Source organism: Ursus arctos, unplaced genomic scaffold (assembly GCF_023065955.2).
Source record: "Ursus arctos isolate Adak ecotype North America unplaced genomic scaffold, UrsArc2.0 scaffold_16, whole genome shotgun sequence".
In the NCBI taxonomy this organism is placed as follows: Eukaryota; Metazoa; Chordata; class Mammalia; order Carnivora; family Ursidae; genus Ursus; species Ursus arctos.
Genome location: NW_026622830.1, coordinates 57,737,265 through 57,761,072, shown reverse-complemented (window position 1 = coordinate 57,761,072; position 23,808 = coordinate 57,737,265). Strand labels below are relative to the sequence as shown.

At 47.6% G+C, this 23,808-nt stretch overlaps 2 protein-coding genes across 23 annotated transcripts in view; one reads left to right on the top strand and one right to left on the bottom strand.

Moving 5' to 3' along the window:
• The window catches only part of LOC125282996 (ral guanine nucleotide dissociation stimulator-like), a 601,545-nt gene that overhangs the window by 19,880 nt on the left and 557,857 nt on the right, over positions 1-23,808 (top strand). For 12 of the 22 annotated variants that reach the window (XM_057312976.1, XM_057312974.1, XM_057312968.1 and 9 more), the window contains exons 2-9: positions 403-477; positions 2,147-2,511; positions 3,285-3,500; positions 3,878-3,981; positions 5,164-5,322; positions 5,670-6,389; positions 6,771-6,892; positions 8,962-9,063. In XM_057312976.1, the coding sequence (XP_057168959.1) occupies positions 403-477; positions 2,147-2,511; positions 3,285-3,500; positions 3,878-3,981; positions 5,164-5,197 (794 nt within the window). In that variant the 3' untranslated portion in view covers positions 5,198-5,322; positions 5,670-6,389; positions 6,771-6,892; positions 8,962-9,063. Of the gene's footprint in view, positions 1-402; positions 478-2,146; positions 2,512-3,284; positions 3,501-3,877; positions 3,982-5,163; positions 5,323-5,669; positions 6,390-6,770; positions 6,893-7,084; positions 7,365-8,961; positions 9,064-9,115; positions 9,176-11,476; positions 22,289-23,808 lie in introns of those variants that run through there. The other 10 variants (XM_057312982.1, XM_057312983.1, XM_057312979.1 and 7 more) reach the window with 9 other exon arrangements.
• The window catches only part of LOC125282214 (ral guanine nucleotide dissociation stimulator-like), a 217,593-nt gene that overhangs the window by 177,315 nt on the left and 16,470 nt on the right, over positions 1-23,808 (bottom strand). The window lies entirely within an intron of this gene.

The window sequence follows — 23,808 nt, the reverse complement described above, 5'->3', positions numbered from 1 at the left end:
TGCTCAACTAACAAAATGGGTTAAAGGGAACAATGGTTTATCATTTCACCCCTAAAGCCAATTGCACCTTTAAGCCTAGAGCCCTTTTCTGGGCGGGCCTTCAAGTCCCTTTTCTTGCACAAGTTCCCGAAGCGTTGGGAGTCTCTGGTCTGAACGCCAGACTCTGATCTTCCTGGTGGTTCATGGAGTTGAAGCTGAGTACCCTGCACTCCCCCCCCCCCCATCTTTCTGGTGGGGAAAAAGAATTAATCCTGTCCCTGGACGAGGCCTGCACGATGCTGATGCTCAGAGAAGGCACAGTGGAGCATTTCGTACGCTCCCTGGTACCATTCTTCCCAGATATAAACATATCAAATATCACAATTTTCTGCATAATACCATGTGTTCACTTCACCCCAACAGGTCCTGGGCCAGCAGTTCAACAGCTGAATGCCCACCCCAGGCACAGCACAGGAGTGAGACTCCCACCTACTAGCTGTATGTCTTGGGAATGTCACTGTACCTCTCTGAGCTTCACTTTCCTCTTCTGAAAAATGGGGTGGTAAGAGGCTGAATCTCATAGGGTTACTGTAGGAAATCATGGGAGAAAACACGGCACGGGCTTATCTGGGGCCTGGCTCTGTAGAAAAGGCTGCTGAACATGCTGGGCATCTTCATGTTTAGTAGTTCTCGCTCTCCAGTGAAGAAGCTCTCAACCTCAACCTCACAGGCCTGTGGCCCTTCTGGGTTTACAAAAGCAAATGGAAAGCTCATAGTTTTCCTGTTTGCAAAGGACTTCTGAGATTCCATCTAGTTGGTCCTGGCACTGGTCCTTTATGTGACCAGATTAGGGAGTCACTGGGGGCAGGCAGAGCAGCCCAAGGTCCACTCAGTATTTGGAAAGTACTGGTTAGGAGTCATTCATTCAATAATATGTATTAGGCATGTAGTAATGCAGGCACTTTCCAGTCACTAAGATAACTCAGTCGACAAAGTAGATACAATGTCTGGGTCTCAATTTTAGTCAGAGGGTCAGATAGTCACTCTACACATCATAAGCACCCATGTCCATAGTTCATTAGATGTGACATCTTCACGGCCTACTCTAGGTGTGACTAGATCCACCCGTGTTTGTACCATTATGATGGACTATAACAAGTAAAAACATGGTCTTTGGGTCCAGAAGGAAAGACTGCTGCCTCCACAGAGCAGGGTGGGAGATACAGGGGTTGTGGCTGGGGAGGGACTTTCAGAGCCATAGATCTCACAGATCTCTTGGTTTCCATGGGAGGGCTGAATTTGGGGGGCTTCCTGAAGAAGCAAATGAGTCAAAAAGAGCTATGGATGGGCCTTCAAGCCCTCTGGGAAGCAGAGCACAATCTGGGCTGAGTTGGTGCCTAAAACATCCACCCCTTTGATGGTCTCATCTTGCTCTGCCTGCCCCTTTCCATATCCACCTCTGCTGACCACAACTGGGGCCAAGAATAGAAGGTGTGGTGAGCAGACCACTCACAAATCTGCCTCAAACTTAAGCCCTGATACTGGTCTGCATGGAAGACGGAGTAGACTAGACCTATGGCCGTGAAGAGTGTAAGTGGAAAAACCACTCATTCAGGTTTTCTGGATGAGCAAACCACTGCAAAGACAGCTACAGAGGGGTTGGAAGTGGCCTGGGGCCATCTTCTGGGACCCACACAGAAAGAATGATGCTGTGGGAGTAGCATGTGGAATGAAAGGCCAGGCCTCTGACTGTGCTCCACATATGACTTGAGGTAAAGTGGGGGGGGGGAGCTCTGTACATCTGAAGTGCCATGACTGGGACCTGAGAAACCATGCCCCCATTCTCCTGCTGCAGCGGGAACTTCTGGAGCCCGTAGAGGCAGAGGGTAAAGGAGATTGCAGTTTGGGAAGGCTATCTGGAATGGGGCTCATGGATTGGATATTCATTGGATATATTTTTTTTATATTTTCTTATTATGTTATGTTAGTCACCATACAGTACATCCCAAGTTTTTGATGTAAAGTTCCATGATTCATTACTTGCGTATAACACCCAGTGCACCATGCAATACGTGCCCTCCTTAAGGCCATGGTATATGTCCTGTTTTTGGAAAGGCACATGGAAAGTCAGTGATGTGGATGAACCTTTCTCTTTAACCTGCTCCAGTGCCAGCTCCAGGGCTCCTTCCAGTTGCAGAGCCAGAAAAAGGGCCTTCTATGGAGCTAGAGGCAACCCCAGCTCTGCATCGACCATCACCTGCAGTGTCAGAGCCAGCCTCCCCTCCATCAGCTGTTGCAGAACTGGAACACTTGCTCCCATCTTCTCCATGTGTGCCGGGTGCTGAGCTGCAGTCAGCTGGACCATCAGCTTTCCCAGGAATTTTCACTCCAGCTCTGACAATAGACATAGAGCCCACTGTGACCCCAGATGGTTCCTGCTGTGTCACCCCAAAGAACCAGCTGCGTGAGGAGAACCCTGACCTGGACTTCCCTTCCAGGCTTGTGACAGAGCAACTCACATATATGGATGCGGTGAGCAGTTAGGCTCTCAGGGTGGGGCAGGGACAAGCATTTCTTCTGCTCTCGGCTGCCTCACACCTGCCTTTCCCTGATGTGGACTCCTATGGTCTGGGACCAAATCTCAGCTCCACCACTTCCCAACCCTGTCAACCCGTCAAGGCGCTTAGCCCCAAGCTTTCACTGTCCAGCTGCGGACTGTAGCGAGAGACCCTGATAAGCACTGATACGGAGGTACTAGGGAGAAGAAATGAGCCAGAATGGAGAGACCAATGGGCAGGCCCTGGTCCCGTGGGTGGAGGAGGGCAGCTCCCTGTGTTCAGTCAAGTCCATGGGTCGCCCACCCACTTGTTTTGGAGGCTGAGTACCCTCAGCAATTACTAGGTATCTGATGTGTACTTAAGTGCAGGGCAGATAGATAAACCTGTGGTTGTAGCTATCATGTGAGAATGTGCATCTGAGAGGGGAGTAGAACCAGAGGGATGAATAGTTGGAGGGGAAGAGTCCCCCTTGGGAGGAGCCACCTTGAACAGCACCGTGGAGCTTGGAGTTTGTGAAGATGATCAGGATGCAAATGCCCTCCTTCCTTCCCTCGTCTCTATTTGCTCCTGGGCTGTCCTGTCCTGGGCCCCTCAGTGAAAAAGAATAGAGTGAAATCCAGGGACTCCAACCAGGCTCAGGCCAGATTCTCAGCTCCCTGAGGTCCAGCTCTGACCTGTGACCCCTACGTAGGACATGAGTCTTGCATGGGAAATGGCTGGGTGAACCAAGGTCCGCCTGTTCTCTAGGAGCTGTTCAAGAAGCTGCTGCCCCATCAGTGCCTGGGCTCTGTCTGGTCCAAGCACAACAAGCCTGGCAGTGAGCACCTGGCACCCACAGTCTGGGCCACTGTCGCCCAGTTCAACGGTGTGTCCGAGTGTGTCATCACCACCTGCCTTGGCAACCCAAGCATGACAGCCCGGGACAGGGCCATGGTGGTGGAGCACTGGATCAAGGTGGCCAAGGTACGCAATGGGAAGCCCAGCCGAGGTGCTCTCCTGAGTCTCGGGCACTGCTCTTCCCTTGATCGGGTGTCAGGGTGGAAGGCCCTGGTCTTTGCCCTAGGGACTGTGCAGTCCCTAGGCTCTTCCTTCCAGAGGCTGACTGTGACTTGCATGGCCCAATGTTGGGATGCTCAGTTCCTCCTTGACTTCTTCCTTGGAGTGAGGTAAAATCCTTCGTCTCCCAGCAGTGGGACTCTTTGGGCCTTATATGTGCCCTTCGGCAGGTCCCTGGACATCTGCTTCATCCAGGAGGAGTGATTTAAACTGAGGGTGACTGAAGCTCTAGAGAAAATCAGCCTCCACTACCCACGTGACAGCTCATTCTCTTCCCTCCCCAGGCCTGTCAAATCCTGCAGAACTACTACTCCCTGAATGCCATCGTCTCGGCTCTGCAGACTGTCTCAATATACCACCTCAAGAAGACATGGGAGAAAGTTTCCAGGTGAGACGGTCTCTCTGCATGGACGGACCAGGATAGATGAGGGATCTCCCAGAGGCCTGTCCTCTTCCCCCTCAGCCAGCTTGGACCTCCTGGGAAGCAGCAATCCCTGACTACAGGACCTGGGCTGGCAGGCAGGTCTCTCAGCCTCCCTGGAGAATAGGCCACCATGTCTCCTGCTTTAGAAATCAGTTTTCCTAAATGTTCCCCCACAAGGCTGAGCTGAATAAATATTTTCATGTGTTTACTTTACAACCACTAAACTCTGCCCAATTGAAACCAAAATTGACCAAAACAGAGCTGCTCAATTAATATGGGAATGGAGTCATAGGATGACCTACATCAGAGCTCTCTCCCATGTCCTACAAAGACCTTAGTGCTCAGAGGAACCCAGAGAAAACTGTTATCCAGCCAATTTGACACTTTGGGGTTCTCAAATAAAAGGGACTTGCACTCAACCCTGCCACATTATTCCTCCAATCGTCCTGCCTCCTTTCCCTCTATTCAGGAAGTGCTTTCAAAACTTTAAAAAGCTGGGCACTGAAGACAACCCACAGAGCAGGAAACTAGTCATCAAGGTAGCATGGAAGGTGCAGGTCTGGAAAGAGAAGAAGGGTGTGAGGGAACAGGGTCCTGCATGGATGAAATAGGGAATGGCCTGAAGCATTCCTTGGAGAGGGGAAGCCTTTGGCATGAATGTGGTGACAGGCTGGGGTGAAGATTCCGTTGGGGGTGGAACAACCAGGTGCTGCTCAACCAGATTCCCTAGCCTAGACACCCTGTCTCTCTGTGTCAACAGCTAGTCCAGATGGACACCTGTACAAACCTTGAAAGCCCAGAGGACAGGGCTCTGCTCAGTGATGGGGATGGGATGGGTTGAGGGCCACAACAATAATGATAGTAATACGATACTGAGTCCTCAGGAGACGATGGGAGGTAGGTAGAATTCTCACTTTTCCTGATGAGAAAACAGGCTCAGGGAGGCCAGACTTCAAGCTCAGGGTCACACATAGAGTGAATGTTGGAGCTGAGATTTGTCTAGAATCACACATGGCATGCTTAAGGATAATGTTTATCAGTTATCAGCTGACTTAAGTCAGATATCTAGGGTCTGAATTAAAAGATGGTGGGGGCAAGTGGACTGAGGGTATTACGGTCTCAAGGATCTTGTCCTTGGCCCTACAGGAGCAACCATCTAATAAATCTGCCACCCTGGTGATGGCCCTCCGGAGAGCCTAGAAGAAGAGGCTGCAGAAGAAAGTGAGTGTGCCTGAGACCCAGGGCCTCCAAAGTCAGAGGAGAGGGGCTTCTCCCTGAGGGCTGGAAGCCTCCAAATCAGTACAGGTGGGACTTCAACTCCAGCTCCACTTCCTGTTGCTTCTAAAATTCTTGTTTCAAAGTGACCAGCAGGAGGGTCTAGAAAGCTGGATCCAGAATGGGTTTCGGAATGGGGAGGAGCCCAGGGCTATATACCCTGTGATTTTCTAAAAGCAGGCCCTGGAGGTGATTAGGAAGAGTATGACGTTCTTGGAGGGTGAGGGGAAAGGGAATTTAGGGGAGACTGCTAAGGGTCCTAGGCTGCTCCATGTGGGAAACTGGGCTGGGCGAGGAGGCTGCAGCATTTTCAGGGGAGGGTCCCTGTGGGCACCAGAGAGCAGGGACTCATCCCAACCCTCCCCCTCATGACACAGGGTGTTGTCCCCTAACTTGGCACTTTCCTCACTGAACTGGTGATGCTGGATATTGCAATGGAGGACTATCTGGAGGTGGGTGAGCCTGAGGATTGTGGGGGAGGGACCAGAATCCGGAGGTTTGGGAGCAGAGCGCCCCTGTACTGAGCCCTGAGCTGTCAGGACTCGGCAAACCTCCCGTCATGACAGCCTCACGGCTACCCTGTGAGCCTGGGGGCTGTTGCCCATCTCAGGGATGAGCGAGGTGAGGCTGCAGTTAGGCCACGGCTCCCGGTGCCGAAGACTGGTGAAGCAGCAGAGCTTCCTGAAGGCAGGGCTGCATTAGGTCTGTCTGACTGGACCTCAGCCTCCCCCGGTGAGTTTGCCCGTGGGGGGAGAATGAAGTCAGGACCCTCCACGTCAGCAAGCACCTCAGTAGCCGCAGCAGCCCCTTCCTGCCTGAGGCTTCGGCCTCCCCCACTGTCTTCCGAGAGGGTGGTGCTGCAGGGTCCCGACCTGTAGCCAGTCCATCTGCCCCATGTCCTCCTTTCTCTGGACCCCAGAGCCTGGCCTACATCCCAGGCCCGCTATCTGTGTATGCACGGCCCCCTCACGGGTCCTGGCCATGGTGCAGCATGAGAAGGGATGGGAATCAAGTGCTCCTAAGAACCAGGGGCCTCATTCTGATGGACTTTGTCTGCTTTCCACGGGAATGAGATCAACGACCACAAAAGAAATAAGGTGAGCATATGTGGCGCTTCCCGCAGGGAAGGGTAGGGAGTGGGCCTCAGAGATGTCCCTGGGAAGAACATTGCTTGGCTCCATCCCCTCCACCTCACATTTCCTGGGATCCCTTGAGAAGAAAGCAGTGCAAGACCCATCCCATTAGGAGATGGGGACAGACGCATGGCATCCAGGAGAACTTCCCGGAGGAGAGGCTACTGATATTCACCTCTGAGAACAGGTGGAGACCGGATCAATCTCTAGGCAGGAGGGTGGCCATGTGTGCCAGGACCTGGGATGGGTGCCCGGTCCTGCTGCTCAACCCTCACCAGACCCTGCAGCTCCCGCTCCCCCCCCACCAAGGCTCCCTATACATCCTGTGCTTCTCTCTCTGCTCAGGAATACCAAGTCATGACGGACATCGTGCTGCTCCAGGTGGCTGCTGAGAATTACACCCTAGAGCCCGAGGATCCTTTTCAGGCCTGGTTCCAGGCTATGGAGTCGCTCAGCGAGGCTGAGAGGTGAGGCCCATCAGGATCTGGGTCGGTGAGGTTCGGGGTGGACTCTTTCTGCTGGCCACTCCTGGGATCCTCCTTCCCTGGGCAGCCTCAGGCCTTGTTGCCGGGGCGCCTGACTCCAGCTGTGGGCAAACACTGGCAGGGACTCTTGAATGGAAGCTCTTGGGCAACTCACAGGTATCCCTCTGTCCTTAGCTACACCCTGTCCTGCCAGCTGGAGCCCCGGTCCTAGCTGGTCAGCAGCACTCAAGAAGGAGAAGAACTAGCCGCAGTCAACCTCAGGGCTGAGCAAGTGTCCAGTGGCCCTGCAGGGATTCCTCAGCAGCTGGGGATTTGCGGTGCATGCGCCCCATGTGTTCCACACCCCTTCCTCCCATCTATTTAGTTATTTGACGGGGGGCAATATTTATTCTCTTAAATAGTAAGTGGTAAATTCAAATATTATTATATTAAAGCCCTTTTTTCTTTTAGAGCCCAAGAGTGTGGTTTGTTCTTTTACTTCCTACAGTAACGTAAAAGATATAGACTCTCATATTCATTCCTGAACTAAGGAATCTTAAAGCGTCATCAGCTATTGTATGTGGGAGGAAGGAGAAGAGCCAGTCCTCCTCCCTAGCTACTCATACAATCCCGAATTCCTCCATCACCACAACTGTGCCTGGAAGTTTGTTGAATGTTCCCTTCCTCGGAGATAGAGCAGAAAAGACTGTCCCAGGTCTTGACCTCCTGAGTAGGAAAGTCAAAGTGTGGACCTAGGCCTGTGTCCCCATTGCTGATGCTCTGTGCTACTGATCTGCACTTATCACTCAGCTACGGGATCATTAGTCACAGAGCAGGGGGGTTTCAGCATCCGTGTACACTCCCAAAGTACTAAAGTGTACACATTTCCCAAACACTGACCACGTTATAAGGTGGCCTCAGTGGTCACATAACCCAGAACAACTATAGATGGATTTAACAGCCAGCTCTGACATAGTCATTAGAGTGAAAGTCACATAGAAAGTCCACATGCTCCTGGTCAGTCCACTGATTCTGAGAGCTAAGAGGCCCCATGTAGGACAGTGTAGGCCAACATCTGTCATAGCTGAGGTCATTGCTTGTACATGGCCCAGAGCAGTTAAGAATCAGGAAGATAATTTAATGTGATTTATGACATCACCATACCATGAGAAATGCTCAAATCCTGTAAGTCCATACCCAAGATACAGTGGCAAATAGGAATTTAAAGTAAAACTTGGCTTTTAGCTTGGTGCCCATCACCCTTGTTGCAAATCTCCTAAACAGCTGGGTTAGGGAGTGTCAGTGTTCACTCCGTGCCTCCTTTACTTTCCCCATTGTGCAATCTTGGCACCCTTGTCACAGATCATTTATCTATGTACGTGTGAGTTTATTTGGGGGCTCTCTGCTCTGTTCCACTGGTCTACCGGCCTGTTTTTATGCTAGTACCATTCTGTTGGATTACCGTAGCTTTGTAATATGCTTTAAAGTCAGGAAGTGGGGGGATTCCATCTTTGTTCTTCATTCTCAAGATTGTTTTGGTTATTAGGGGTCCTTTGTGGTTCCATATATATTTTAGGGTTTGTTTGTTTGTTTCTATGCAGTGACATTGGGATTTCTGTAGGTCGCTTCCTCTAGGACCTGGTGGTTGACCTTACTGTTTAGTGTCCCAGAGTCTTAAGTTGTGCCCGTCATGTGTGCACGAGCCCAGAAATGCCTATACATGAATGATCAGATCAGGCCAGCAAACTACAACCAAGAAACAACCAGCGGAGGGCAAGTGACCTCTTTTTCATCTTTGGATTCTAGAACTGTGCTCTCCAGGGTGCTAGCCTCTAGCCACATGTGTCTGCTTATAATTAATTTTACACCAACATTCAGCGAATTAAAATAACACCACATTGCTCACTCACACTAGCCACATTTCAAATGTGCCCATACTAATTTGAATCTCAGGTGGTAAGTTTGGAGGTAAGAGCTGCAATGTGCCTGTAGAACTGAGAGTGTGAAAGCTGATTCATTCAGCATCTCTGTCTCATTCGAAGGTTTGTAACTGTGATCAATTCTTGTTGAAGGGCTCTGACTCCACCAAGTATAGAGAACTTCTGAGAACCCACAGGAAATATCAGGTTGATGCCGTATGACCCACACAACCTCAACTAGAGGAGGAGGAAAGGGTGAGCCCCTCTAATTGATGTGTTTCTATATATCATATTTGGGTGTCTATAGATTTTCTTGTGGAGAGCATTCAAGATTCCAGCAGTGAGGAGGATGACTCTCCAGGTAGGGAACAACACTCAGGTAGGAAGCAATGCAAGAGGGTTCCGGGTACAGTTGGGTTGCACCTGCTGCTCTGGAGACTGAGGAAGGTGGATAGGAAAGCAGAAGGGGTAGGGAAATATATGTACAAGTCTAATTTGTTCATTTCATATTTTAATGACATATTAGTAAGAGGAATGGAGTCCATAGGCATCAGGTGTGCTGTGTTTGCAATCATTTTTGCTTTCCTATTTAAAAATTCTTTCCCATGGGGGCGCCTGGGTGGCACAGCGGTTAAGCGTCTGCCTTCGGCTCAGGGCGTGATCCCGGCGTTATGGGATCGAGCCCCACATCAGGCTGCTCCGCTATGAGCCTGCTTCTTCCTCTCCCACTCCCCCTGCTTGTGTTCCCTCTCTCGCTGGCTGTCTCTATGTCTGTCGAATAAATAAATAAAATCTTTAAAAAAAAAAAGAATTCTTTCCCATGAAACCTGTACTTCCTTCTCTTTCCCACTGCCAGATGTCAAAGCTTAGGTTCTGTTTCATTAGCACCTCTTGGGATTTTGGTATCTTTCTTGTTATTAACCTTGATGGATGTAATCCTGTGCGACCCAACAGACACTTGAATCTGGATACAAAGTTCTAGCATGAGCCAGGAGGTAGATGAGAGGTCAACTCTCTCCCTTTTAACGTACAGGACTAGTAACATTATGTTCCTGTCCTGTTTGCTCCTCCTTAAAGGCCACTTCCATAGCTAGGTGAGTTGAAGAATCTTTCCTCTGCAATTATGCATATGCTCCAATGTGCTTTAGCTCATCCCAGCCTCCATACCTCACCCAAGTCTGAACTGTGAATGTGCTTCCATCTGAAAGAGGCCCATGTGCAGCTGCCCTGGAGACCCTCCATGGCCGGCAGGGATTCTAGAGGACTGTATGAGGAGCTGCTGGGCCCATTTCACACACCCGCTTTTACAGCCCTGCTGACCCGGTGACCTGGCATTGACCACAGGACACGACCTCTCTCTGGGCAGCAGGGCAGGGAGTCAGTGCTCCTCTCAGAACCCACTGCCTCAGCCACACATTGGCCCTGCCCCCCACACCTTGGTCATGCCTACCCCAGGCCTGCCCAAAGCCCACCCTCCCAGTCCTTCCAAGGTTCAGGGCAAACTGTGGCAGGTAGTGTCTGTTTATGTGATCGCATCAGCTGTAGAGCCCCTGTTGCCCCACGTATAGACTAAGGGAATTTAGACAAGTTAGCTTACTTCTGATTTCATGTTCATGCTCTCTAGGGGGCTAGGAAACCTATGGGATTTTTTGAGAACGATCTTCAAGTAACTGCAATTACCCCAGGCACAGGACAGGTAGTATGTGGAACTCATTGCCATTCTGTCCCATAGGGCCCAACAAAACCCCAGTCCCATTACAGGTGCCCCCTGGGTTTGGATGGATTGGTTAATTGATCAATTGATTGATGAGGGAGGGTGGCAGTGTACCCATGATCATTCCTCCGGTGTCCCCATATTTTAAAATAACATGGCTGGTAGAGGCTGACACGGAGAAGGACGATGAACACTAAATAGTGGAGAGCAGTGGAAGGGGAGTACTGAGTCATGAGTACTGAGGAAGGCAACATCACACACAGAAATGCATGCGGATAGTGACTGCCTTCTTGTAAGGACAAGATGACACAGGAGTTCATTCATGGTCACAGTTATGAAATTTGAAGGCTGGAAAAAATATGTTGCAGATCACAGAGACCCATTCCCTCATTGCAGAGGTGAAGACAGAGTCATCCCCAGGTCGGCCTTTATCCTGCCAGGAGCAGTGGGTCCAAGTTCTCACCCCAACCCTGACTGTCCCCGTCCTTTCCCAAGGCTTCCTCCTCCCCACTCCTACAATTATCCATGCACAGGATTACATGCAGGGAGCAAAACTGTGCATGCAATTTATTTCCTCTTTCATCTCTTTTCACTTTGTTTTTGCTATCTATAAGCTCCTCTTTGTAGCTCTTCCCCCATTCCCTCTTTATAATTCTCATCCTGTAGTATGTGGTCTCATACAGGCACTTAAGGTCCTTGGATCAATGTCTATAAAACCTCCTGCAGCCTACCTCATTCACATTCTTAGTGTTGCTCTGGCCCCTTACGCTGGGTCTGTACCACGGACTCCTGCTGCGCAGCCCTGAATGGCCCCAGCCAGGAGCTGGGCTGGGAGTCGGAAGGGTCCCTGCTGGAGGGGCCCCGGGAATTCTGGATCTGCTCTCAGCATCCTCCACTTAATGGTTACCTGCCCTGGGTGGCTCTGGTTATGCCTGATTCTTGTCTTCCTTTCAGCTGTGAACAAATTTTTTTGTAATGGACTCAAAAGAAGGAAAAGACAAAGCAAATTGGGGCAAAGAAGAACAGGAAGAGGAAATGTGAGTGCAGGGCGCTTGGGATGAAAATGGTAAAGCAAACGAGTGCACATGTTCTCCGTTGCTTCCCTAACTTCCTTGTTGGCACCGCAGGAAAACCAACCAAACACTGGGGTGACCGCTGATGCATGCGGCCACAAAAGCGGAGACAGGGTGGTGGTAATAGTACATACAGGCAACATAACTACCTTCCAAGGACGCTGCCACACTCTTTCTGAGCTAATTATGTGTAATCGTCGTGCCTAGACTATACATGGAGTAGATGATTTTATTCATGTAACCTAATAAGTTAGATATTATTCTTAAGTCCTTCTATAGGAGGCTGCCAGGGTCCTGGAGATGCTCTGTGTGTCACATTGGTGTTGGCAACAGATGCATTTATATTACAGGAAACCATAAAGCTAGACATTTAAGATTCGGGGACTTTACAATATGTAAAGTAAACATCAATTAAAAAACAAATGTAAAACTATTTTTTTCTACAAAACAAACTCAGGCACAGATCGTTTCCTCTGATTTCTACAAAGTGTTTTAGAAGTGATGCCACTCTCCGACATCCTCTTCCAGAGAACATATGCAGAGGGAACACACCTACACTGCTTTCATCAGATCAGGAGAATTTGGATGCCACCTAGCAATAGACATCACAGTAAAGGGAAATCACAGGTTAACTCTTCTGAATGTAGATGTCAAGATCCAAAACCAAACATCAGCGGTCTATAAATCCACAGAGTTTTTATAAAGGAATGAAACTGGGATTTCATGGAGTGATTTCCATTGGTTGATGTGAACAGGATTACTGGGTGTTTGGGTGCTGCCTGGGACAGTGGTGAGAAGGGACAATGCCATTGGGTTGGTGGAATGAACATTTGGTGGCAGAGGGAAGAAACTCTCTCCCTGCAACTGCAAGGTCTAGAGAAGGGTGAGGAGTCTACAGAGACTTCAGAGTTTGGGGAGCGGGAAGTGCACACTCAGAGTGTAGGCTCTGCCTGCTCAGGCTATTGCTCAGATCAGTGGTCAGAAGAGAGTGGAGGACATGTCAGCTTCATCTATTAAACCAGCAAAGCACCAGTCCATCAGGTCACTTTCCTCATTAGCTAGTGGTTCATCCAGGGTTGGTTCTTGAAGGCCAAGCTGATTCATTAGAGAGGAGTTATATGTGCAAGTTGGCTTGGAAAATCCTGGGCTCTGGGCCACATAGGAGTCAAGCAGAGCACTGGTCACACCGTCGGTCTGCCTTGAGGCAGCTGATGTGTGATGATGTGGGAGGAGGAGGGATTTTCCCCCTGACCTGTTAAAGGGACTTCCTTTCAGGAAAATATCATAGCTTTTGGGTCAGAGATTGAAATGTTTGGGTGGAGGCATGTGCCCTTCTCTTGGCTCCAGCACCTTCTATGTCCTGGCAGCAACTTTGGGGCAGGAAAATTTGGGGAATGGAGGGAGGGTAGCCCTTGGTTCAGAAGTCCAGCACATGATCTGGAGGACTCAGGGAAGGCGGTGGGGGTTGTTCAGGGATCTCTGTCCCCAAGGAAACAACTACTTTCCTATCTCAGATCTGTCATCAGCCTTGTGACTCCAGGCGTCATTTAAAATCTCTACAATTTAGAGCCATGAATCACAAAACAGGGGTCACAGCACCTACCCTGCATAACCCATGAGGATGATGGGGGATGACAGGAAATGATGACAGATACTCTCCATGAGCTGTAAAGCATCATGCCCATGTGAGGGCTGAAATGTCACCTTGCACCCTCCCCTGCCCTGTATCCGTTCGAGTTTCCTCTCCGGAGGCAGCCACTCCTGTATTCCTTGCTTATTCTTGCAGACAGTTAATGCTGGAACACTTACACAGCACTTACGCAGCACCGGTCATTTTCTCCAGGTGATGTCTGGACTGTCTTATATTAAGCTTCGTAAGGGAATACTAGTAAATAGGCCTCATGCCGCAGAACAGGGAACCAGGGACAAAGGGGTTAAGTAACTTTCCCAGGTACATGTGTCTTCTAGCATGAGTTGATACCAGCCACCAGACACCAGCTCTCATGCTCTCTCTCTCTCTCCGTCCCTGTGCTGTGCTGCCTTTCTACATTGTCTCATCCTCATGAAATCACAGCCCCATCACAGATCATAATACCCCTCTTTGCTCATAGAACAGAAGTGCAGCATAGGAATGAATGAATGTGCTCCCAGGGTCTTCTCTCAGCTGCATATCAACAGTTCTATTTTCAGTATGTTTTCTAGGATTGTGGCTCAGGTTATAAAAAGAAAAATCATAAGGGATTCAAACACGGGATTCACAATATAACTATTTGTGTTTAAGAAGATCTGCTGGCTGTCCACTGTTCTGCTGGCTGTGCCCACAGTGGTTCAGCCACATTGAAATGGGCATCTGACCAAACAACATGGTAGGGCCACAAATATCACCCCCACTAACTACTCCATTGAAGGTGGCATGGGAGTAAAATCAGTAATTAGATTCAAGAAGAAGGACTGTAGTTTGTACAAAAGACACTGGATGTTGGAAAGGAAGGAGTGAGCAGGGAAGGTGCATACTCAAGGGCCAGTGTGGCTACTTCCTGCTCTCAGCCATGCCTTCCGTAGTGGCTGCTCTGAGGGTGGGTCAGATAGTCAGGGAGACACTGGAGGTGTGTAGATTTCATCCACTAAGCCACAAAAGTCCAGCCTGGCAGACCCCTCTCCTAGTTAATGAACTGCTCATCATCCAAGTTTGGTCAGTTGAAGACGAAGCTAGTTCTTTGGGCAACTGTCACGTGGGCAGTTGGTTTAGAATGTCCTGGGTTCTGAGCCAGTTGGGAGGCAAGCAGACTACTGGTCATTCAGGGTGGTCACCTGACCACCAGGGAGTCTCACTGAAAGGCAGCAGATAGAATCAAGTGCTGGGGGCAAGTGAGGGGAGATGGAGACATGCTCAGATCCCCCCACTCCATCAGGGGTTGTTCTTCATTTGGAGGAAAGACAATGTATTTTGAGTCAGGGATTGAAACACAGAGCCAGGAGTTGGGTCAGGATTTGAGCCATCCTCTTGGTGCAGGCACCTCCTTGACATACCAGGTGTCTGCCTGCAGAAACCTTGGGGCAAGAGGATATGAGCAAGGGAGTGAGGAAAGGGCTCAATTCAGGTGTCCAGGACCTGATCTCGTATTCAGGTGATCAGGGATCTCTATCTCCAGGGAACCGTCTGTATCCCCTGACTCAGAACCATCATTCAGTTGCAGTTGAGCTGCAACTCTGAGAAAGTCACTTAATCTCTAAATTTCAGTACCTGCACCATGAAATATGGATCTCAGCCCCTACTCCTCCCACCCTGTGAGCATCACAAGAAATGACTTTTCACTATTGGAAGTTGAATATTGAAGCCTCCAATTGTTGAGGGGTCTGTTTCTCTTCATTTTTGTCAGTTTGTTTTATATATTTTGGAGTTCTCTTGTAAAACGTTCATAATCTCGAAGGATGGGCCCTTTTGTCATTATAAAATGTCCTTTTTTTTTCTAGAAGAAAAATGTCATAAAAGTTTGTCTTATATTATCAAAGCCAGTCTCATTCTCTTTTGGTTACTACTTGCTTAGCATTTATTTTCCTTTTATTTTCAACCTCTCTGTCTTAGACTTAAAGCGTGACTCCCTCATAGGCAGCAAATAGAGATTATAGGGTTTTTTTAAATCCATTCTGCCAATATCTGCCTCTGAATTGGAGTATATAATCCATGAATATTTCATTACTAATCAGCTAGCATTGGTATCTGTTTTTTGTTTTGGTTTGGTTTTTTGGCTGTATATGTCATCTCTTTTCTAATAGTCCTCCATTACCGGTTTTTTATGTTATGTTCTAGCGTACCGAATACATTTCCATGGTGCTTCTTTTGCTATATATTCTGGGTTATGTTCTTAGTAGCTTCCCTCAGATTATAATTAACACCTTAAATTATAACATTCTAATTGGATTAATACCAGATTAATTTCCATGGCATATAGAAACTACCTTCATGTAGATTCAATGCACACCCTCCCCTTATTGCCATGGTCATACAAATTATATCTTTATACACTGTGTGCTCGTCAGCATGTTTATAATATTGACTTCAGGTGGTGCCTTTTAAATCAGGAGAAAATAATACATTGTTTACAATTATACGCATCTTACATACTTTTATATTTTTTATTTAAATTCATTAGCCAACATATACATACTTATATATTTACACTTTCTTGTATATTAACCTATGCAACTCTTTATTTCTTCATGTAGATTTAAGTTACTCTGTTGTCTTTTCATTTCAGCTTGAAGGGCCCTTAGTATTTCTTTGTAGGCCTTGTGAAAGCAGTGGGTTCTCTCAGATGCTATCTGGGAATGTCTCAATGTCTCCTTTATTACTGAAAGACATCTGCTAGATGCAGAGCTCTTGGCTGACAGTTTCTGTCTGTTGGCACTTTTCATGTCATCCCACTGCCTTCTGGCCTCTGGTTTCTGATGAAAATTAGCCATAAAATTGAGGAGCCTTTGTAAATGATTAGTTGCTTTCATGATTTTCTCTTTGTCTTTGGCCTTGAACAATTTTATTATGAGGTGGGTTTATCCGGCTTGGACTTTTTTGAACTTCTTGAATATTTTTATTAATGTTTCTCATGAAATTTGGTGAGATTTTGGCTATTGTTACTTCACATATCTTCACTGTCCCTCTCTTTTATTTATTTTATCTTTTACTTATTTTATATTTCATTCCCTGTCTTTTATTTTTCTGGGGACTTTTCTTTGTGCATATGTTGGCATGCTTATTGTATTATACAGGTCCGCGAGGCTCTGCTATTTTTTTCTCCCATCCATATTTTTTAACTCACTGTTCATCAGACTGGATCTCTATTAATCTATCTTCAAATTTTTGTCTTTTTCCTGCTCAAATCTGTTGTTCAGCTTTGTTGTGGCTTTGTGTCTCCCCAAATTATACATTAAAGTTGTACCCCACAGTACCTGTGAAAGTATCCTTATTTGGAAATAAGGTCTTTGCAGATATAATCAAGATAAGGTCACACTGGATTAGAGTGTGCCCTGATTGAATGGCTGCTGTCCTTATAAGAGCAGGGAGGTTTGGACACACAGACACAGAGGGGAGAAAGCCACCATGTGATGACAGAGGCAGGGTTTAGAGTGATGCAGATGCAATCCAAGGAAAGCCATGAATTTCCAGAAACTACCAAAAGATAGCAAGGGGCAAGGAAAGATAGTTCTCTAGCTCTTTCAATAGGAAACAGAGCCTAAGTTATAGCTTGACTTCAGATTTCCAGCCTTCAGACGTGTGAAAGAGTAAATTTCTATTGTTTTAGCCCATGTAGAGTGTAGTAATTTCTTACAGCGGTCCTAGGAAGTGAATACAAGCCCCTTTAGTGACATTTTCAGTTGTTACTATACTTTTCAACTCCAGAATATCTGTTTCTCTTTTATAATTCACATCTTTTTTATTGTTATTCTCTACTTGGAGAGATATAAGTCTCATACTATGTTTTAGTTCTTTAAATATCATTTCCCTTAATTCTTTACATATACTTAAAAGAGCTGATACAAAGTATCTGTCTCGTAAGTCCAGTGTCTGGACTTTGCTTAGGGACAGTGTGTATTCATTGCTTTTTTCTCCTTGTATATCAGCTTATGTGTGGGGGACAGCCCAAGAGCACCTCCAACATCCGTCCCTCTAGAAAGACTAACTGAACTCAGTATATAGCCATCCTGATAGTTGTGATTTATTACAGTGAAAGCACACTAAGCAAAATAAGCAAAGGGAAAGGTGCATGGGAGGTTCAGAGAAAACCAGCCACAAGCTTTCAAGAGAACTGCTCCAGTGGCATCACAAAGGTACACTTCATTCCTCCAGCAATAAAGTGTGAAACATCTTCCAGGAAAGCTCATTAGAGACTTTGTACTCAGAGGTTTTTAGTGGGAACTGGTCATTTAGGCACCCTCTGCCTCGCACATACCTGAATTTCAGAGTTCTATCAGCAAAGATATGTGCTGCATAAACCACAGGGTTTGCACCAACAGTCTAGGCACAGCAAGCCACACTTACCAGAGAATGGTGGGGACCCTCTTGATTCCAAGTTCCCAGACTTCAGACAGGGTCAGTCTGACAAGCAGGCCTGTCATAGGAAAGCACACTTGGCCCTGGTATGCCAACTTTTTTCTGCACAGTCAGACTTCTGGTTTCCCTGCAGGTATCTTGTTACTGGGGAGGGGGACTGTAAATTGGTTATTTAAAATAATATCATATGACAACTCTAGAAATCGGATTCTCACTCTTCCCTAGGATTTGTTGGCTTTGCTATTTTTTGTCATTGCTTTCTCATTAGTGACTTTAATGAACTAATTCTCCAAAGTCTGTATTCTTTGTCACGTGTGACCACTGTAGTCCCTGCTCAGCTCTATGGCGGTCAGCTATTGGCCGGAGAGAGATCTCACGAACAGCCTAGAACTAAGTCATTCAGTCTTTGTCGAAGGGCTTCGTGAGCATGTTGAATCGTATCTTCAAAATTCAGCTGGTAGCTGAAAACCTTCATTGTTGCTTGTGCAGAACATCCAGGTCAGGCAGGGGGAGAGCTAAGGGCCTTCTAGGGTCTCTCCTGGGTATGCTTACAGTGTTCTAGATTCGTAAGAATAAGTCAGAACTTTTCAGATCCCCTCATGGAAATCTCATTTTTTGGTGGTCCTTGTAAGCTTTCTATTACTCTATTGTTTGCTCCAACTAATATCTATCACTTTAACCAACCAACCACAAGTTAAGCAACTGCCTATAATTTCTTTTTTGACAATTATGCTGGGAAAAGGCTTTTTGTTCTGGGCAAGCTCCAAGTGAGATTAAACACAAACAGTCAAACAAGTAGGGTCTTGCAGACATCCCTCAGACCCATTAGTGGTAATTCTCTAGAAATGAGGTTTTGAGGGAGCTCCGGACCCATTCTGTTCTCTCCAGTGGCTGCCGCATTGCTGTCTTTCACTGTGAACATGGGCTTTAGTTTTCTGAACTACTCTGGAGCCACAGGGCAGGGGATGGGACTAGGCCGTGTTAAAACAGCACAAAACTCATGGTTCTGACTGAGACTCACCTGTTTTTTTTCCTCCCTCTTCCACCAGTATCAACATTCCCTCTACTGCTGCAAGTTTGAGTTTATTTCCAGAGTTCTTAAGATGTTGGTGGCAATTTTTGCCAGTTTCCTCATTGATTTTTTTTTGAGGAGAGAATTTTTGGAGGTCTTTAAGCTGCCATTTGCACTAAAGTCACTCACCACATCATACTCATACTCAAGCCACAGTCCATGACTGATTATCCTCAGGTGTTTGCAGGAATCACAGTTCAACGTAAACTGTGTCTCAGAGAGACTCCTCATGCAGTTGTGTGCACACTGTTAGGTCACAGACATGAAACTCAACTTCAAAATAGAGTGTCACTTTAAAAGGAATTAAATTTTAAAAAAATAAAAGAATTTTCTTAAAATCGTATACTGAATAATATGACGTGGCACCTCTGGATAATAGTGACCAACCAGATCCTCAGGTTGAATTTAGGTCATTAAACAGGGCTTTGTTGTTATATTCTTCCTCCAACTTAAAAAAAACTAAAGCTTATCATATGCACAATTTTGTAATGGTAGAGTTTGGATATTTAATATATGTATGATTTCTTGAACTTGTAAGTTTACTTAATTCATCTTCACAGTCATAGAGAAAGTTATTTGGGAATAAAATCAATTATCTTTGGTCATGTATATTTTACTTATCTTGATAAGGCTTGTACTATATAGAAAGAAAACATGAAGATATACAGAGATTCCAAGATATGGTGTAAAACTGCCTATCATTCTAAATCCACACTGTATCTTTAAAATATATGTACAGGCACCGGGGGGGCTCAGTCGTTAAGCGTCTGCCTTCGGCTCAGGTCATTATCCCAGGGGCCTGGGATCGAGCCCCGCATCGGGCTCCCTGCTTGGCGGGAGGCCTGCTTCTTCCTCTCCCACTCCTCCTGCTTGTGTTCCCTCTCTCGCTGTCTCTCTCTCTGTCAAATAAATAAAATCTTTAAAAAAAAATTAAAAAAATACATGTAAAATTGCTCCAAATTGCCCAAGGCCTCGCTAGAGCAGTCAAGAGGAAGTAGCTGATTTTCATCATCCTGTTTGCCTGGAGACCACTCCAGACACGTACATCACACTGACGTGTGTGCAGCAGACGGGTTGGGAAGGACTCGGCTTCTCGCTGGGCCTCATGTCACAGTGGAAGTCTGAGCCTCACGACAGCATTACTGTGGCTTTGAGTTGACCGCACTGAGCTGTGTCTAGGCAGCATGCGGTTTGCTTGGTTGGTTACGAGTTGTCTGTTGACTGCGAAACAGCTCCAGTCACATTGACCTCCCATCGCCTCGTCCTCAAACTTTCCTCATCGCCTCCTGATTCCATCCATACGATGTTCTTTCTGCAGGCATCACCTCCTCCTCCACTGCCCACTCCAGCCACTACCCAGGCTGCACCCCAAGTTACCCTGAATGCATTCCTCAGATAGGGGTTCAGTCAGCCCCTCTTCCAGAGAACCTCCCAAAATCTCCCTGACTAGAGCTGTGCCCAGGTCATCTTTTTCAGGGATCTCCTATTAGTTGAACTTTTTATTGTGTGGTTATTTTATGTATATCTTCCCAAGAATAATTAGGATCCATGGAGGGAGAGAATGTGAAGTTCTTACCAGTAATCCTGCACTTACCTCCTTGCACCTGGTGAACGGGACAGAGATTCTCCAGAGACAGTGCAGTGAGGACAACACGTTGCAGTGGGGAGGGTGCAGGATCTGAATCTGCATGGTCTGCACCATGCCTCGCTCTGCCATTCACACCACATGACACACAGCAGGATCAAAAAACATTTCTAGGAGACGTCTCCTCATGTCGAAAACAGGACTAACAGTCATTCCTCAAGGGGGCATTTGTGAGGAGAGAGAAAAGTTGTATTCATGTAAGATCTTGGGATGTATCTGTCATGCTACCCTTCACTAAATGTTGGTTGGTGGCCTACTGACAGCCTAGTCTCACATTACTGGGTCATGTCCTCTGAGCAAATCATGATCACTCAGAGAGGCATGCGCCTCTCTGCAGCTCTGAGATCCTTGTCTTGTCACAGCTGTCTCTCTCCATTGTCACAGTCAACCCCAGTCATCCTATGTTATGGGCATTATTTTCTCAGTTCTTTCTTTTGTGTCTGACATTTTGTCTTTTTCCCTGCCACTTTTTCTTAAAACATGGGTGGCTACAGCTGGATGTCTCTCCTGGAGTCTAGAGGATGTAGGATACATAGTAGCACTGCGGTGTCCCTGCCCTCCCGGCCAGGTTGACCACGGTCTCTCAGGGTTTTTCCAAAGACCCACCCTCAGGGGTCTTCCACATGTCCTAAGCAGTCAATGCATTTGTTCATTTAGTCCAAACTTGTAAAATAAGTTTGGTCACCTCTGCATGCAGCCTACCTGCAAAGGAGTTAAGTGACTTGTCCAAATTGAGGCAAAAAAGCATGGTTAATCCTATAGTCACGGAAGACATGGGATGAGTCATCAAGACAATTTCCTAGAGAAAAGAACTCACACATGAATCCTTAGAGGTCACTTCTTACATCGATCTATTCAATGAACACATCATTCTAAATATACTCAGTTTTCCGTTGAATAGGACTTTTCACAACTAACTGAAGCAGCATGCATCACCAGAATACCAGAGGAAGCTAAGTGCGGGGGCTTCAGAGGGTCACAGTTTTGAGGACAGCATTCATCCTGTGCCAAAGTCCAATGACGCACTGCGAGCCCAGTGCGAGACACAGCACCTCTCTGTCCAGGAGACCCCGACACTGAGATTCCCGAGACGGTGTAGACTGTGCCCAGGGCCCTGAAATGGAAAGAGACACAGGGATGGTGAGTCTGAGGTCATATGATGTCTATAAGAAGGAAGTGGCAGGGCCTCCCCTGATCCACTGTCAACAAATCACCTGAGCAGAGAGTGAGAGGAGTGGGGAGGAAAGAGGACGAGGCTGTGATGGAAAGACCCTTCGAGTTCTGCTTCCCGCGGGGCCCAAAGTTGATTTTACCTACTGGCCCCACTCAAAGGGAGGACAGGGAAGTCATGCAGATCCTTCCCCTCCCCTTGATGGCCTCCCACAGCTGATGTACCCCAGGGGTTTGTGGCAAGGCAGGCCCACAACTCCTCCTGCTGTGTTAGGGCCAGATGTACATACAGAAGGGGACCTTGGAGAGAGAGTTGCATGCCCATCCACCTGTCCACTATCCCCTCCTCCCAGAGTGGGGTCTCTTCACTGCCCAGGAGCCTCCTCTTAAGACTGCAGCCTCTTCCACAGCCTTGTACTCAGTGACGTGACCTCCACAGCTTCTTCCTCCATTGTAGATCACTGTAGAGGGGGATCCAGAGGGAACCCAACCTCAGAGAGAACTTGTTCCAGATTCAGAACAGCAGAAGGGGCCCCTGGGTAGCGCAGTCGTTAAGCGTCTGCCTTCGGCTCAGGGCGTGATCCCGGCGTTCCGGGATCGAGTCCCACATTGGGCTCCTCTGCTGGGAGCCTGCTTCTTCCTCTCCCACTCCCCCTGCTTGTGTTCCCTCTCTCACTGCCTATCTCTCTGTCAAATAAATAAATAAAATCTTAAAAAAAAAAAAAAAAAAGAACAACAGAAGGACCAAAGACCATGACAGATCAGCCAAGACCAACCCACTTTCCACTGTGGCAGTCAGGGGGATCCCCTTCACCTCATCCTGTGTTGCTCTCTCTCCATCATTCCTGATTGGGGGACAAAATAGGGAAGGCCTCAAGGAGAGGGAGAGAGCGCTAAGCACATCTTGTGGGTGCTCCACTCTGAGGAATGGGAGGGACCACCCAGCCCTCTTTGGCACACGCCAGTTAACCTCTGCCTGATACTGGACCCAAGGGTTGATTGGGTCTGTTGTTTGGGTGTACACATATGGTATCAGGAAATTGGAGGGAAGCAGAACTTTCAAGGGAAGAAGAGGGACTCTGCATTTTTTTCCCAGAGCAAAGCTGGTTCCAGTCACTAACATAATAATCCACACCAATACTTCCAGTGCAGGACTGAGTGATCTGACCAAAAGCTCCAGAAATTGTGGACAGCTGGGTCAGCAAACCATACCCAGGATCTTAGAAATGGGGGTGCATCAACCACACAGTATCAGAGAACCAGAGGAGAAAGGACGGCCCCCATTACACTACTCCAGAACTCAGCAGCAGCCACTTGCCCACAAAATGACAGCAATAACTCTGGACAGTGAGAAGGTACAGACAGCCAACAGGTTTTTATCTCACTTCCCTGTGGGCCTTGAGGACAATGTAGGCATCAAGCTGCTGTCCCACACTAAGCAGTAATAATCAGCCTCTTTTCCAGGCTGAAGCCCAGAGATCAAGAAGCCTGGCTGCCTGACCTGGAGCCCAGGAAGCTCTTCTGAGAGGCAATTGCAAATCTGGGGGTCAGGAGTTTGGCAACAAAGCCCAGGTGTTGCTGAAGCTGAGCTGCTCCCCTAGTGCACGTGTTGGTGGCCATCTCTCCTTGGCCCTTGGACACTGAGGGTGGCTGAGTCAACCCCACCTGGACCACAGACCCTGGCATGGGGGAGGGACAAGTAGAACAGTGAGTTGGGTGAATGAGGGAGTGGACCAGAGCTGAATGAGGGGCCCCCCACAAATCTTCCACCCAGAAAAGTTCAGCTCTCATCTGTGCAGAAAGTGAGGAGCACAATGAGAGGGGCACAGGTCGTGTATAGATGCTCAAGAGCTCTGCTCCCTGAGATTCCAGAAAGGGGCAACCCTAAGTCCCTCTTATTCTCTCCCTAGGCACCATGGGGAGATGGGCTCCTGCATTCATATATGTCCCTGCTCCTTGACACTCAGCCCTGGGTACCATCTCTAGCAGAATGATGCCCCCCACAAATGTCCATGTTCTAATCCTTGGAATCTGCCCGCATGTTGCCTTACATGGGGAAGGGGAATTAAAGTTGCAGATGGAATTAGGTTGCCAATCAGCTCACATTAAAATCAGGAGATGATCCTGGATTATCCAAGTGGTCACAAGGTCATTAAAAGTGGAAGTGCAGCAGAAGAGTCCACTAGGATGTGGGGCAGTCAGTCAGCTATTGCTGGCATTAGAGGTGGAAGGGGCAACTAAGCAGGGAGTGTAGACAACCTCTAGAAGCTAGAAAAA